General features: G+C 32.2%; 1 protein-coding gene across 1 annotated transcript; it reads right to left on the reverse strand.

Annotated features, from left to right (window-relative positions):
- Positions 1–136: 136 nt before the first annotated feature.
- Positions 137–9,170, reverse strand: LOC110643248 (uncharacterized). Its single transcript, XM_058146678.1, has 6 exons — positions 6,460–9,170; positions 4,987–5,652; positions 3,170–4,000; positions 2,146–2,910; positions 650–1,475; positions 137–428 (listed from the first exon to the last, which is right to left on the reverse strand). The coding sequence occupies exons 1-5, from the start codon at positions 8,851–8,853 to the stop codon at positions 717–719; spliced, it is 5,415 nt and encodes a 1,804-aa protein (XP_058002661.1). The 5' UTR covers positions 8,854–9,170; the 3' UTR covers positions 137–428; positions 650–716.
- Between the last annotated feature and the right edge of the window lie 8,970 nt (positions 9,171–18,140).

The following is an 18,140-nucleotide window of genomic DNA, read 5'->3' on the forward strand; positions in this document are numbered from 1 at the left end:
AAAATAATATTAAAATTAAACAATTTTTCCTATAAATTTGGCATTTTTAATTCCCAATATGAACGTATGAAAATGGTTTAATCAAACTACTAGAATTTGAATCAAGCACTCCATATCTAGTATTTACCCTTATGCATTACATACAAAGATTCACATGGTGACTATATTCAGATTATTCAATCGTCTTGCTCAATTATTTACGCTATAGAATCCCTCACAGATCCAAACATTACACTCTGAAAGTGGGAACACAACAGTTTGGAAAAATAAACATGGCTATAGAAATTCATGAACATATGGCCCTCTAGCTATTTAAATCTCAAATCCATGAAACAATTGCACGAACGAAAGGCATCTAACTGCAGCATCAGCCTCATTCCAATCCAATTTGTGCAAAAGAAAGCTTGCCCTCATTTTTATTCATCACTCTGTGCATTTTGCATTTGCAATGAAAACAAATATGTTAGACCAAATAGTCAATTGAACTGATTGTTATAGATAGTTTAACGATTTTGACTCCATCTATTCTCTCTCCAAGCAAATTTTTAATTTGTCCAAAATAAGAGTTGATTGACATGACTGCTAAGATCATAGCTTGCAAACTATATATATATAGTGAGATTATTACATTTTGTTAGTCATTACGTACCATTTCCATGAATAGCTCTTGTATTGTGTCGTTAAGGTTGCCTTCCCAACGCCAATTATCCTTCAAATCACCCCCATTTTTTTCGTACTCCTAGAAGCTTTGGTGTGCTTAACACTCCTTGAGCAAAAAACTTCATCTTGGGGCATTCGTTAACAATCATTGTTTCCAAAGATGGGAAATTGAAGGCATGATTACCAGAGCAGAAGCTTGCGAGGCATGGTAAACGATCAAGCGTCAAATCGTCTAGTTCGCTGAAACAAATCTCATCTTCTACTCCATCTCCCTCACTTGCTACTATTTGTTGTAGCATTTCGCATTCGTCTACACTCATTGTTTGGAGTTGCCCCAGACTTCTAGCTGTTGACAGAGGCATCAAATTTACTAATCCATGACATTTTGATATTGTTAGAGTTGTCAGATTTGGGAAAGATATTGAGGATGGGACTAAAACTTTCAGCCTGCCACATTCTACTACTTGTAAACTTTCCAAAAATTGAAATGCTGAGATTGTTTGCGAGTAGTCATTCTTCGCCAAGTGCTTGAGCTTTGGTAGTTTAGAAAGCTCTAGGGACGCAAGATATTCCTGCTCATCAGTTCTCACTTGGTGCAGGAATATTTCTTCAATTAAAGAATCAGAAAGAGCAAGTTCCCTTAGATTGGGTAACCTTTGAAAAAAATCAGGTGATAAAATTGCACTTTCGCCAGGAAAGCACGTCAGCTCAATGCTACTAAGCTTATGAAAGGACTTAGATTGAAATTTGTGACACCATATCTCCATCAACTCGCTCCATGCCACCCTCAATATGCGTAATCTTTGGACTGCAACCTGTATATTAAACCAAATTAATTTGAAATACTTATGAAGATACCAATTACTGGTACAAGTAGGAAATACCATTTTATTATTTATTGTTAACACATTTTAGTTAATTCCAATTTATCATAAGTATTGAAAAGATTTTAACTAATTTGTATTGAAATTTTTTTTTTTTTTTTTTGAAAAAAAGGAATATGGAGATCAGGAAAGTAACAATATAATTATTTTAGCTTTGATTAAGATGTTAAAATTATTTTCTTTCTTTTTATGGATTTAAAATTAACGAGTAATTTATGTGAATTTAATATTTTGAAATGTTAGTTTTTAATTTTAAAAAACAATAAAAATGAAAAAAAAAAGTATAAAAAGCCCTGCATGCCATCTACCAACGCAGCTCTTAAACGATGTAGTCAATGATGTAATGATTGATTTAAATAAAAATTTTGATTAATTTTGCCAAATTGGTAAAATTAATTGAATTCTATAATATCAAAAGGTTCAAATTTTCAATGAGAAACGTTTCATTTGGAACACAGAAAAAATGTGGGAAGTTCACGAATGAAAGTATGGATTATTTTTAATATTTAATATAAATGACATGAACGAGTGATAAAAGGAAAAAATGGTGATGATATATATAAGAAAGAAACGTGCAGTGCAAAAGACCTTCAAAACTGACCTTGCCATTGAAAACGTGAGCTGCAGGCAAATCAGAATCTCCTTCGCAAATTCTTTCTTTGTTTTCCTCTACATTCATGCTTGAATCTTGTTCTCTTGAAAATGTGGAAGCAAGTATCTTCATCTTTGGACAGTCAACTGCAGATATATCTTCCAAGGACGGACATTCCAAAACGTCACTTCCTGAATAAAAACATTGTAGGCTAGGCAAATGCTCAAGATCAATGAAGTATAAAGAAGGGAAGATAGTTTTATTCCAGCCTTCTTCCTGCTCTTCTTCTTTTGTGATGATTTCTTCTACCAAAGCACACCCCTTTATTTTCATCCCTCCTAGACTTACAAGCCCCATAGCCATTGAAAGAGTAAATATATTTGTCAAGTTGCCACAGTTATTAATTTCTAATGACTTTAGATTTTGAAACCACAAAATTCTTTGGGCATCTATGCTCCATAAATGCCTCAACCTTGGTAGATCAATTAAATGCAATGTCTGTAACTGCGACATCAGCCCGACTTTCCCATCTTCAGCGTTTTGGCCTTCCAAGTCAAATACTTCTTCTATTGAGTCGCATTTTTTGACAATCAAGTCTGTCAATTTGTTCAGAAACTTCACTACATTCGATGATATAGCACATGAGAAAAGTTCGCAGTTTTCCACCATCAATTTTTCTAAATGATCAAATGGAAGTGGGCTATGCCTATGCCAATTTTCTTTCAGCCGTGGAAATTCAGAGAGGTTCAACTCAAAAAATCTTTGAAATCCAACCTACATAACCCAGCCAATTACATCACTAAAATAACAGTTAAATTTATGCAAAGTGATGGCATTAAATAAAATCGAAGCTGCGGAAATTTTGATTTATAATGCAAAGAAAGTGCTATGCTATTGGCACTGTATAATGGTTTTAAATGGAGTATAATTATAATAACAAAATAAATTCACATAAAAGAAGAAGAAAATTCATCTGGAAAAACCATTAATTCTTTGCATATAGGAATGAGTTGCACATTAAAACAAGGCATACCATTTCCATGTACATCTGTTCTATGGTGTCATTTAGATTCTCCGCCCAACGTAAATCTGATTCAGAAGAACTTTTTGACAACTGTACTCCCTTTAGATTTGGTGTGCTCAAACTTCCAGGAGAGAATATCATCATATTGGGGCAATTTTCCACAATTACTTGTTCCAAAGATGGGAATTGAAAGATGCAATTTCCTATACAGAAGCTTGCGAGGCTACGCAAGTCGACGAGTTTTAAAGTTTTCAGTTTGCTGAAACTGATCTCTTCAGTTGTTCCATCTTGTTCATCAGCCACTACTTCCGTCAACTCAAGGCAATCACTTACAGTCATTGTCACAAGTTGCACCATACTTATGGCTACTGATGATGCCATCAAGTTAATCAATCCACTGCAAAAACTTACATCCAGGGTTGTGAGATTCGGGAAAGATGCAGAAGGGACTGCTAGACTAATCAAATCATGACAAGAAGAAACTTGCAAAGTCTCAACATATTGCAGAATTGGGTACAGTTGAGAGTGTTCCTTCAAAATATGCTTCAAACCATCAACCCTACTTATTAGCACGTTTTTTGCACGTGGAAGTGGCAAGGCATCTTCCACATGATCACCAAGTCCCTCATCTCGGAATAGTTGGTTTTTGAGAGAAGAGTCGCTTAAATGTAGCGTTTCCATATTCAGAAATCCTCGAAGGAAAGCAGATAGAGACATTTCTGATTTGCCCCTAAAACTGTGAATATCAAGAAATTTTACTCGCGAAAGGAAGGCTGATGGTAATTGCATCATCATCTTTGTGGCCTTGCCATCTAATGACAACTCCAAATTGGAGAGCTCCTAAAAACCAATAAAAGAATGGGTAAATCACGAACACTTAATTAGTTGTGAAAAAAAGAAAGAAAAAATTAAATTCTCCAAATTTGGGAAGACCTAAATACCCAAGGAGAGATTTTGTAAACTTATATTTTCAAATAGGAAAAAAATGGTCAAGCATAAAATTTTATTAATAAATAAAGTTTCTGTATGACACTTCTTTTTTTTCTCCTGTTTTCGTTCATAATGCTGAGGGGGAAAATATTTAACAAGAAAGTAATCCTTAATAGGATAAATTCCACTATTTTTTTTTGGGTTAACTTAACCTTGCATTTGATAGGAATTTTGTTTTATAAAATCATTTGATAGGATTTCTTACCAGAATGTTGATAAAAGCATTAAAATCTAACTATTTTGTATAAGTGAAATGCTAATGAACTAAATTTGGTTACACATAAAATAAATCCAACATTATTCCAATAAGAGATAAAGAAAATGAAGAATCAAATGTTACCAGCGTACAATATTAGCAAAAAGCATTTGTAAGAATTATTCCTGTGTAATACATCTTTCAAGATTTATGTTCGCCGCTTATTTTAGTTGAATGCCCCTAGTCTCTTATAGTCTTTCCATTTAAAAGTTGATTTTATAATTTTACAGGTTTCCTTTAAAATAAATATTCATACTTGAGAAAAAAATTTAATTAAATTTTCATATAATTATATTTAATTTATATTTATTTTAAAATAAAAAATTTTTAAATTAAAATGAATTGAATTTTTTTCATTTTAAATATGAGTATTGACAAAAAAAAAAATCAATTGAATTGAATTCTGTAAAATTTTAATTTCCAAATGAGCAGACTATGATTGAATCCAGAGATTCATGGGCCTCTCATACTAACACCCATAGAGACAAAGTCACAGATGCGCGAATGATGAGAATGACATAGAAGATCAGCAGTGGGCAAATTTAGGAAATAAAATAACTTTGCAACAAAGGGAACTAACCTTTTGATCAAAGAAAGGCGCATTATTGGATAAATCAATTTTGGGACAGCCATCGATCTTGATCCTTTTCAAAGATGGACATTCCAGATTATAGCTTCCTGAATAAAAACTTGACAAAGTAGGCAACTTTAGCAGATCAATGGAGATCAATGAAGGGAAGCTGATTAGATTGGATGTTGCTTCCTCTGCTGCTTCCAATTTGATGATCTCTTCCATCATATAACAATATTCTACATTTATTTCTCGGAGTTGCAAAAGACCCTTGCAGGCTATGGAGGCTGGAATGAGATCTTTCAGGACCTTACAATTTGAAACCTTTACTGAACGCAGATGGTGAAAGGCTACACCTTGGTGGCTGTGCAAACCTTCTCTATGCAATTCTCGCAACTCAAAATCAACTACAAGGTTTGTTTCTTCAACTATGCTTTCTTCTTGGACTTGATATATCTCTTGCAAGGAATCACAATCAGCTACAGACAAAACCTCTAATGTCTTGAAATTGCTCCAGACTCCATATGGAAAAACAGTCTCTAGAGCTTTACAATTTGCAATAGTCAATTTTTTAAGTTCGTCAAAGGAACCCGGAGTGACTTGGTTGTGCCATAACTTCTTTGTACGGTAACTTCCAAGGATTTCCATTTCTTCCAAGGTTGGAAAGGCAATTACCTGTGACGGTAATCTCAGTATGCTAATAATAGTAGTATTAATAGTAATATTATTGTGTTCATGAAAATGCAATATAAGGCAGTGAAACTCTTTGATTTATGCTAATTATTATTTTACAATAAGTCTAGATAAATTTTCATATTTTGAAATTGTTTACCTGTTTCTTTAACAACACCGTAATACAACTTTCTTCTCATATTGCTGATTTAATATATCTTAATAAAAATGTATAACTAAAAATTAAACACATGCAACAAAATTTTGGAATTTGAGATGTATCCTAAGACAATATAAAATTTTTGCATTATATAATTAATTGATAATTCGCAAATATATAGGTAAACGATAGTACAAAAATATATAAATAATTATATTATATCAAAAAGTCACATTAAATAAATTAATATAAAAATTTTAAGCATTATTTTAACAAATATTCCCGTTTATTTTTGCATCCCTATCTTAATATGGTTAACGGATGATAAAAATAAAAAATAAAAAAATAAAAAAAAGAAAGATTGGCCAAACACTTACGTTCTCAGATGGCAAGCGAATGCTTGGTCATCTGCCATAGTTTGTTTGATATATAGAGGGAGACAACACTATTTTGATATTAGTCTACCACTATTTTGTTTAGTTCGTCGGATTTCACATCTTTTTGATAAGTATATTCACTTGACCACAATTTGGTAAATATTTTTTTTTTCTTTTGAGGAGAAAGAAAACCCATGAAAATGAAATTAGGCATGAGGCAGTGATATTCCAAAATAAACCAACTAATATGCAGGTAAGAAATATCAAACTCACCTTTTCATCAAAAAGTGGTTCAATTTCAGTGCAGTTTTCTTCATCACGTGGGTTTAAATAGAGACAGAGATGCTTCAAATGTGGAAGAGATTCCCTTACTGTATCATGGAACACACTTCTAATCCCTTCTGCTATGACTAAGGATAGATCTTCCGTTTTCTTCAACAATATTTTAACCCAATTCTCCAAATGATTGCTTCTATCAAGCCTGAGCTTCAGTATTCTTGAGAGTTCATTGTTCTCATACCAACTCCCCCACTCCCAATCTCCAATTTGTATCCTATACCTTTTCAAATTTTTGCAGGGCAAGTTTTTTGGAAACATCTTGGCATTTATTTCCAAAGCAGTCAATTGAGACAAACATTCCAACTCAGCAATGCTTGCATTTCTTTCCCCGCTGAGCACTTCCTCATCCCACTTATTAAAGCTCCCCATATACAGTTCTTCTAATTGAGACAATCCTGATATAACATTTAATGGAATAACTTCAAGACGACCACAACCTCTCAAATCTAGCAACTGAAGCTGAGTTAATTGCCCTATTTCTCTTGGCAACAGTTTAATCACCCTACAACATTGAAAACTAAGTACTCTTAATTGCTTCAACTCTCCAATAATAGACATATCATCTAACATGCAAAAAAAAAACCACAAGGCGCGGAGGTTTGTTAAAGAACCAAGTGACCTTGGCAGTGATTTAAAATGGATATACTTCAAATGCAATACTTTGAGTTTCCGAGTCCCTTCGAAAAATAAATCAGGTATTTGCAAAAATTCATCAGTAGAGCCAAGCATAAGAAGCTCAAGCTCTGGGGATTCCAACCTTTCAGGAAGCTCCTGAATATTGCAGTCAGGTAAATAAATTCTGGTGCAGCTTTTAAGCCTATCCTCCTTTGGCCATTCCTTCAATTCAACTCCATCAGAGCTCGTCAACACTTGTTGAGTTCTAGAGGCAATTAAGACAGCAGTATCTCGAACAAGGTCATGCATTTTCACACAACCTTCCCAATCACCATCTTGTAACAAGCAAAAGTCTTTGAGCTCACGGATAGATTTACATGCCATGTTTCTTGCATCCTCCACTCTCTCGATGCCATTGAATAAACGCAGAGCTAGGCTGTATCTCACTAAGTCTTCCATCGGAATATTAGATTGTCGAAACAATCCACAGAGCAAGAAAAATGACTTCACTTCTTCTTCTTGCAAACGACTGTAACTCAACTCTATGGCCTCGTATGCTGTAATTTGTCCTGCATTTTCCCCCCTAGAGAATTTCTTCATGGCAACCTTCCATTCATTTGACCATGTTTTTTCCAAACGCTTTGCAACTGTGACAATTGAGAGGGGCAAACCAGCACACATTCTGGCAATTTCAGTTGCCATAGATTGCAATTCATCATTTTCAATCTCACCCACCTCCTTTCGAAATAAACTCTGTGCCTCATCTTCCTTCAGGACTTCAAGCTCGAATTCTTTTTCCGTACCCATCTCGCGGGATAATACATCACGATTCCTTGAAGTTAGAAATATTTTGCAACCCTTGTGATCTGTTGCAGAAGGAATTCCTACTGTCTTCAAAAAAAATTTTTCCCAAATATCATCCAAGATGACAAGGATCTTATTCTTCTTCATCAACACCTGATGTAGCCGCGATGCTTTGCCATATCGAGATCCTTCTTCCAGTTTCACCCCCATTACATCAGCAATCGTTTTCTGAATTTCATCGATATCTGGTGATTGAGACACGGTAGCCATAACCACCACGTCGAACGAATTGTCTTCAATTGCTTGTCTATGGATCTCCTTGGCCAGTGTGGTCTTACCGACACCAGCCATCCCATACACCCCTATCATGCTAATGTCAGGATTCATTATCGCATCCATAACTTGTTTCAACATTAACAATCTAGAATTTAAGCCCTCATGACCGTAGACAGACGGTTCAATTTTCTGCTGTAGAGGTGGACGATAGGAGATTGGATCAATCCTGCTTCCATTCTGGAGCTCAGTAATAGCCGAAGCTACCTTCTCTGCATTCTTCCCCAGCTGGTAGCGCTTCTTCAAATTAGGAATAAATCCATAGCAATATTTCTCCCTTGCTTGATCTTCAGTAGTAATAATATTCTCAGCCTGTTCAATGGCCAATTTCGCATCAGTCAACCACTTTTTAACACCAGGCTTGATCTCGTCTCCCCTACCAATAGCTTGATCAACATCCAGCTGCAAATCTTCTCTTTCAGTGGTCAGCTTCCCAACCTGATCCTTGAGTATTTTAACCTTGCTCTTGAAGGTGAACGCGTAACCGATGTGTCGTTTAATTGGGGCAAGTAAGTATTCTTTGACGGGATCAACAGCCAAGCCGGTGAATATTTTTAGAATGGCATCCTGAGCCATTTCAAATGGATTCTACACAGGACACAGAAGTAATGATAATTAGTGTGAAACTGTGAATTTGAGAGTGAAGAGCAAAACAAAGTGAGAAAGGTCATAATACACAAGAGAGTGGAGGTAAATTGGAAGTGATGAGTAGGTGAAAGAAAGGAAAGTAAATAGTAGATAAAAGGAATTGCACAAGGAGAAAGCTGATATGCAGAAAAGGGAAAGAAGATGAGTTCTGTATGAGGAGCTAAAAGCAAGTGAGGTGAAGAGAAAGAAAGCAGAAACTCAATAAAGAGAAAGGGAAAACGCGTGTAGTCTTATTAAGGAGTAATCATAAAACCTTTTAATTCTTTTTCCATTGACAAGGCATGCGTTGAGACATTATATTAATGTCCATTATAGCCATTGAGAAACAAATGAACTAAGAAAATTAAGGATCAAAATTGACCTAAAGTAGCAACTTGTTGAATTGCTTGTGCTTCTCCTGTCCTGCATGCTTACTCCTTCTTTTACAATTATCTATTTCTCTACATCATAAAACTATTTATGATTTAACCATGTTGGGCATCGCACTTACCCTAACAGGTGGGACATATTTCTCTCCATTAAAGGCTGAGATACAGCGACTAAAAAATTAACCATTTTTAACTGAGCAGGTTAAATGGAGAAAAATTAAATAAAGAAAAAAATATATTTAATTTATTTTATATTATTTAAAGATTATTAAAAGATAAAAAAAAAAAATATATATATATATATATATATTTTTTTTTAAATTATTATATTCTCACATTTTTCTTATCTCTATTGTATGGTAGGACAACATTTAAATATTTTTAATATAAATAACCCTTTTTTTCTCTCAATTTCTTAGATATTTGAATAAAAAATTCTTAAAAAATTAAATTCCCTTTCTTTTGTTTCCCTCGATCCAAACAAAAGTAAAGCTTCCACCGACAGCTTTAATAATTTCAGCAAGTTGCACTAGTTGGTCTACATGTCTGCCACTCCACCTACTAGTGCTGTTATTATTATAAAAAAAAAAAAATCCTACACGTGTTCTCTCATGGTCCCTATGAGGAAAAATCCCCCCAAGTTCAATTATGTCAGAAGACTATGTACCAAACCATGGCAGCATCAAATTCCATGCTGCTTCACTGCAAGAGCCATATCTTCTTTAATACTGACTCAAATTGAGTTCACATTTTCAATAAGAATTAAACATTAAGTTCAGTAACCATTTGATATGATTGCTTATTCTTTATTCAACTTTAAATTTAAAGGAAATTTAAATATCATTTATAATTGATGACATTTTCTAATTAGTACAAAAATTTTTCCTAAAACTTTTCTGAATATAAGATGATGCAATTGAAGGTGTAATTGTTAAAATTAATAAATTATGTAATTTATAAAAAAAAAATGAATATTGAATATTGAATAATAAAAATATAATTTATAAAAATAAAAATATAAAAATAAAAGAAATTTGCAATGCTTTAGCCAGAGGCAATCATGTGATTTAATTAGTGTCCCCACTCCTAAGCTGCTTTAGCATAATGTTCATTGTATGATTTGATTTCTGCTTTTTGCAATGGATTTCACTTCTTTGCAACTTTTGTGTATCAAATTGTTACTTGTTTTTATTTTCTTTCAGTTTCAAAGTTGCAGAAGTTCTTGCGCAAAGATAGAACGTAATAAAACTTTAGCCGTGGTACTCAAAATTACTAAAGTCTGTCACTTTGTGGGAAATTTAAGTAATTTTCTAAAAAAAATTAAAAAAAAAACTAGAAAACAAAGTTTTTAAAATAATAATAAGTTTTATCTAACATAACATAATGTTTAAGAAGTGAATTTTTTTTTTTATTGAGGATGTTTTAGCGAATAAAGATAAATGAATTATAATTATAAAATTATATTAAATATAAATTATATAAAATTTAATTAAATTTACATTTTAAATTACATCATACTAAACATAAGAATTCATTTATGTAATTAGAATTCACTATAAATGAATTTTATATCGCTAGTTAACTTAAACCAAACAGGGTGAAAGCCTTTTATTCGTTTCTCATGACAAGCCATGCTTTGCTTTTGACCATTCTCCAACAAAGGCTAATCCCCTATGGTTTAAGTATCATTATCTTGTGGAAAAGCCTTTTATTTTTTTTTTTTCCAGATTTTTCATATTTTCTTTTTTTTTTAATGAAAAATGAAAGTAATTAGACTGTATTATAAGCTTACCTATATTTTATTGTAAACATCATCATACAAAATTGACTCCAAAATAAAAAGGGCAGCCCCGAAACTTTGCAGCCCCAACAACTAGCAAGGCAGCAGGTGTAGGGTACCAACGGCAAAAACCAGTGGATGCAAGAACCAGCTACGAAATTACATAATCAGAACAAAACCTGCAATCAAAGAAAAGAAAAGCAAAGAGGAAATTATTGAGATAGTGGGTGTAGAATAGGCTTTGAGGCGTGATAAATCACTATCTTTAAGGTATTAATTGTCCCCATGAGATTGCTGCAAGCTTATGGCAATATACCTATAGGATACAACAAAGCTTGAAATCTGCCGACAGCAACTCTTGAAGATTTCCCTTAAAAACTCTTTATACGAATCGAATTTAGAGAGACTAGAAGAAAAAAAGAAAAAGTAGAAGTAGTATATATCTGGATTGAAAAATCATCCATATTTATAAAGAATAAAAGTTATAGCACATTTTCTAGATAGACATACATATCTATCTTCAATAGATACAACTGTTTGTGTAAAAGATATGTATGTTTATTAACAGACACCTATACAAAAAGTTGTTACTGTTTGTATAGAATAGACATGTCTGTTTGTTAACAGATACCTATATAAACAGTTGTGACTTTTTATATAAATAGATATGTCTATTTATTAACAGACACCTATACAAATGGTTGTAACTATTTGTATAGAATAGATATATTTATTTATTAACAGACACTTATACAAATAATTGTGACTATTTTTATAGAATTGACATGTCTGTTTATTAATAGACATATCTACTTATTAATAAACACATATGTTCGTAATTTATTTATGAAAATTACAATAAGATAATTATTTTATTTCACACATATACGTGCTAAGTGCCATAATAGAATAATATATATTTATTTATATATATAATTCTATACACATTTCACTCTCGTCATTCCTTCACTTTCTTATATTTTAACAATATATGAATTCTTTCTCTATATACTATCTAACATACAAGCTATTTATAACAATCCCCCACTTAGCTTGTATTGTTAGATCCCATTGTTTTATGCATAATGGAAAGTATATTTTGATTTAAACTTTTTCTTAATGTAAGTATTTTAAAGTTCTAAAAAAATCATGGTGGCCTTAGCTTAAACCTAGATTCCTGTAAAATAGAATCAAAAATACTACACACATGAATAAATTAGTTCGACTTAAAAAATTCATCAAAATTTTAGCACGAATATGACATTGTGCTACCTCATGTTTTCATGAACATTTACAAAAGTTATTCTCACTTTTGTTGAAGCGGCACCACTTCTTATGTTCATATATGTGAAATTTCTTTTGTATTAATATTAAACTTTATTAAGAGTATAAATACTCATTCTTATTCCATTAACTTAGTACACTTAGTACTTAATTACAATATTTACTAATGACTTGTTGTTACGGTTTAAACTTTATTTAGTAATAATACTATAAAGTAGGGTTCCCATCAGTAGTAAATTTAATGGAATATTCTAAATCATAATCTGCACATGTACTTATGATCATAACTCTCGAGAGCCCTTTAATAAACCCATTTTATATAGATATTTTAAGGTAGTTTTGCATTCATTTTGTCCTTTTTAGTTTAGTAATTTTATGTTTTTAATGCTTATTTTAGTTAATTTTAGTTTTATTATATTTTATTTTTGAATTTTAATATTTTTGATAGGTTTTAATAAGGTTTAAAGGCAAAAAGGTCCTTATAGAAAAAATTCAAAGTGATTTGGAAGTTTAAAGTAGTATGAAAAATGAAGAAAATTCGCTTAAAGAAGAAGACCAGCCAAGATTTTCAAGGGCTTCAACATGCTCCATGTTGAGGGTCGTGTGAAGATAATAGTCAGCCAACAGGAATCCACATGAGGCATGTAAATTCAACACCGGGTCGTGTAAACAAAGATTTTGGAGTAAACACCATTAGAGACTAATTGTCTTACATTTTCATGTCTTAAGCTTATATTTATATACTTTCAATTGTATATTTTACTGTTAGCTTTAGCCATCATAATTTGACTATCACAATATAAAGAAATAGATGGCACAGGTTGTGGCCACAACTTAATATTCTTTATCAACATTTGCCAAAGTTATAAATTTAGATTCCACTGTAGAAAGAGTTATACAAGTTTGTTTCTTTGATGCCCAAGAAACTGCACCTCCACCTAAAGTGGATACTCAACCAAAGGTTGACTTATTATCCTTAGCACTAGTTACCCAACTGGCATTTGTATAACCCTACGATCTCCACTATAATTGTTTCACTAGTCTACCATGCAATCACATGAATTACATAAAATAATTCACAGTCTAGATATGTACCTTATTTGCAGAAATAAATTGCTCAATAACTTGTTTAAAATGAGAGCATCCAAAAATAAAGAACCAAGCTAAACTCACAAACACACACAAATGCATACTCATTTGTCTTTTTATCACTTCTTACAAATGACCTGTAAGGCTCTTATATTTACTACTCAAAATATACAAACCTTTTGACCAATAAATTCATCTCTTCATGCATATAACGATTAAGAAGAATGACATCTTTTCATTTGATTACATCTTTTGGCCAAGTGACACAACTCTTTGAATGGATACAACTCTTTATATAGTTTTAACAAAATTAGAAATTTATCGTAGAATAATCTATAGTTTATAATTTTTTTTTTTAAATATCCAAAATCCCTTGAAATTTCTTTTCAATATTCCAGACTAGGATTATTAGTATGTCTTGACAATGTACATATTGCAAAAGCAATATCAAGAGTAGTGCAATACATAGCATACATTAAGCTACCAATAGCACTAGCACACTCAATTTGAGCAATTATTCTACCAAAATTTTCAATCAATTTGCAATAAATATTATATGGAGTATTTGCTTCCCTCGATATAATGAAATTAACAAAGAGTAAAACCCTCACTATATTATGGCTAAGTAGTTTAGGCAGATCCCTCATGGATAATAACCAAAATATAAATCTATGCAGTAGTTTTAAAATTCTCCCAAGAATAAATTAAAAATAATAATGTTGATTGTAGGTAAAAATGAAGAGGAGACAAAAAAGAAAAGTTAATAAATTTTTGTTCCAAATTGCTATTTATAAAATATTTGCAGCTCTTCGAGTATATACAACAGTTCACTTTGTATCTATTAGAATAATTACATCTGTTCACTTATACATTTTACAACAGATACAATCGTTCACTTTGTATATCTTAGAACAATTACATCTGTTCACTTATACCTCTTAGAACATATACAACTATTCACTTATACCTCTTAAAATAGATACAACCATTCACTCTGTATCTCTTAAAACAATTATATTTGTTCACTTATACCTCTTAGAAGATATTTAATTATCGGTACTAATCAGTTTATTTTGATGTCTTTTAATGAATAGATATAACTTTTTCAATTATTAGACAACTTTTCCTATCACTAACTATTTCTAACAATATCCTCGACTTTGTTAGTGATAAACTCAATCAACACGAATTAAGATTTATGCATACAAAAGGTGTCTTTCAACTTATGCACATAAATCTTATTACCTTCTTTAACACATTCACCATGAGCTTTAGCATCATAATATAACCTTATATTTTTTCTAATTATAAGCATATCATCAACATAAAAACAAATTATCACATAAAAAACTTTTTAATATGTAAGTGTTTCTGAATCTGTTTAAGAGAAAAGTCGTATGTGGCATACAATAATTTTTTCCTATAATCATTCAAACTAGAAGTATGATGTGCTATTATTCTTCCTAGTTGCAGTGATTTAGGAATTACCACTTTCAAATCCTTAAACTTTGAAACAATGATATTCAACTCATGGATTTATCCATAATAGGTATATTATCAAGTATTTAGAATTCAAAATATTTTATAATGAGAAATTTATCCATACCTTTTTTTTCTGTATTGTATTCGAATTCTAACGAATTTTAAATTTCTTTTGGAGACGTAATAGAGGTAAACAAATCTTAGAGCCTATCTGATGAGTTGTTGAGAATATGACCTCTGCATGGCAATTCATCTTCTTTTTCTGATCTACTTTCACCTTCTCAGTGAACATAATTTGTTCCTTAAAACGATTAAGTTTCGCGAACTCTTGATTCATCACAGAGACAGCCTTAGACTCTATTGCAATTAATACCTTGAATTATTGAGGCAGTGGGTGTAGAATAGGCTTTGAGGCGTGATGAATCACTATTTTAAGGTATTAATTGTCCCCACTAAATTGCTGCAAGGTTGTGACAATATACCTCTAGGATACAACAAAGCCTGAAATCTGCAAACAGCAACTCCTGAAGATTTCCCTTAAGAACTCTTTATTCGAACCGAATTTAGAGAGACTAGAAGAAAAGAAGAAGAAGTATAAGTAGTATATATCTGGACTGAAAAAGTCATCCATATTTATAAAGAATGAAAAGTTATAGCACATTTTCTAGATAGACACACCTATCTATATTCAATAGATACAACTGTTTGTGCAAAAACATGTCTGTTTATTAACAGACACCTATACAAATAGTTATGACTATTTGTATAAAATAGACATGTCTGTTTATTAACAAATCCCTATTGATGTGGCCCAACCGCAAGTGCACGGGTCATACAAGTAATATAAAAAAGATATCGTTTCCACGAGGAGTTGTGTTAATGATTAAATTTTTGATATAAAAATTGACTAATTTGAACTATTTTTGAAATTAGAGTAGTATATTGTTACACTCATTTCATATAGGCATTTTAGGATAGTTTTGCATCCATTTTGCCCTTATATTTTAGTAAATTTTATGTTTTTAGCTTTATTTTAGCTTATTTGTTAACTTTAGATACTTTATATTTGATTTTAGTAATTTTGTTGTTTTTGATAGGATTTTGTGGCAAATCGAAGATCAATGAGTGCAATAGGAAATAATTTGAAGAGATTTGAAGTTCTTTAAGCATGGAGGAAAGTTGAAGAAATCAAGCCTTGAAAGAGCAAACTAGCCGAAATTTGCTTGAGACTTTGCTTAAGGTCATGCTTAGGGTAAAGCGGCAGTGCTTAAGGTGCAGCACAAGTCAAGCATGAACAGAAAAGTCCATTTTACTCTAAGTCTGCCGAGATTTGCTGAAGGTCTGCTTAACCTTAAGCAGACAGTGCGACCAGAAGCTGAAATTTGCTAAGAAGCTGCTTAGGGTTAAGCCGAACCCTAAGCAGACTGCCCAGAACGTGAAAAATGCTGCTGACTTGGATAATTTTACACCTCATTTCCTATCCACTCCTTAGCTGTTATTTACTTTTAGGGCAGCTTTTTGGGACCATATAAATTCATCATTTCCTTATTTTTGCCATAGGAGGAAGGGAGGAAAAACAAAAAGAAAAGAAAATTTAATAGAAAGAGAGAGAGAAGACGCCATTTTCTTTTGGGGAGGAGCTACTGCACCAGTTTTGGAGCTCCAGAATCCAGAGACTTTGGTTCTTCCACAGGTTTTCTATTTCAGTCCTCTTATCATGTTTTCCTTTACTTTTCCATCAATATTTCTTGTAAATACCATCATGAGTGAGTAATTTCTTTAGATTTCAGAGTTGGGAAATATGTCTTAGATTAATTTATGGATTTGGATTGGGTATTTCCTTATTTTATATGAATATGAGTTTTGATTCCTTCCTTGTGTGCTTGATTTACTTGCCTAATGTTGGTACCCATTGGGTATTGTGTTAATCTTTGATTGAAGGACCGAAAGGTGAAAGTCATTGATGGGTAATCATGGATTGGAACTTAAAATCACCTAGATTTAGAAATAAACTAGGACTTTAAGAGGAATTAATTATAGGTTACAAAACTTAATGGGTTTTAAAGTAATCAAATACATACGAAAGTAGGTTTGGTTATTTTAGAATACACTTTGATTTGCTTGAAAAAGATATCAAAGGAATTTAGAATCAATTTCCTTCAAACTCTATTTTTCCCTAAAAATTGGAATGCCCAAGACAAATTCCAATTAATTTATGCATAAATCCCCAACTCTGGAATCAACTTTTACCATAATTAGACTTTCGTTTAAATTACCCATTGTTAATTTTAGTTTAATTGCGAACTAGAATTAGAATTTATTTGTTTGCTCTTTACCCATTTCAATTAGATTAATCAATATACCTTGCTCATTTACATTTACCATTTATTCATTAATCATTAGCCCAAATAATCGCTTCATTCATAGTTTAGTAATCAAACAGCAAATCCTCGTGGGAACGATACTTGATTCATCACTTTATTACTTGAGACGACCCGTATACTTGCGGATAAGTCACATCAAGTTTTTGGTGCCGTTGCCTGGGATTTGATTTTTGTTTGATATTGAACAATTGTTTGTTTGGTTAATTTGGGCATTTTATTTTATTTCTTTTTACCATTTTACTTTGAGAATTTGTTTATTTTTGTTTTTCAGGTGCTTTATTTTATGAGAAGGACAAAAAGTGAAGAAATCAATCTATTCTTTGACCCAGAAATAGAGAAGACAGCAAAGGCTTTAAGAGCAGAATCTAAGAGGAGAAAAGCTAAAATTAAAGCTCAACAACAACAAGAAAGAGCACAAGAGCAAGAGCAATTACAAGCTGACAACAACAACAACAACAATAACAACCGCTCTGTGAAAGATCATGCCTATCCTAACATTGGAGATTTCATGCCAAGTATCACAAGACCAAGGGTAGAAGCTAATAATTTTGAATCAAAGCTGCACTCTGTCAAATGGTACAACAAGCACAATTTGGAGGAAATCCAAGTGAAAGTCCACATGTGCATCTGGCACACTTTCTTGAGATCAGTGATATGTTGAAGATAAATGGAGTTTCTGATGATGCAATTCGACTCAGATTATTTCCTTTTTCTCTGAAGGACCGAGCTAGAGAGTGGTTACATTCTTTGCCACCGGGTTCTATCACAACATGGGATGAACTTTCTCAAGCATTTTTGGCTCAATATTTTCCACCAAGCAAGACAGCT

Source organism: Hevea brasiliensis, chromosome 5 (assembly GCF_030052815.1).
Source record: "Hevea brasiliensis isolate MT/VB/25A 57/8 chromosome 5, ASM3005281v1, whole genome shotgun sequence".
Lineage (NCBI taxonomy): Eukaryota > Viridiplantae > Streptophyta > Magnoliopsida > Malpighiales > Euphorbiaceae > Hevea > Hevea brasiliensis.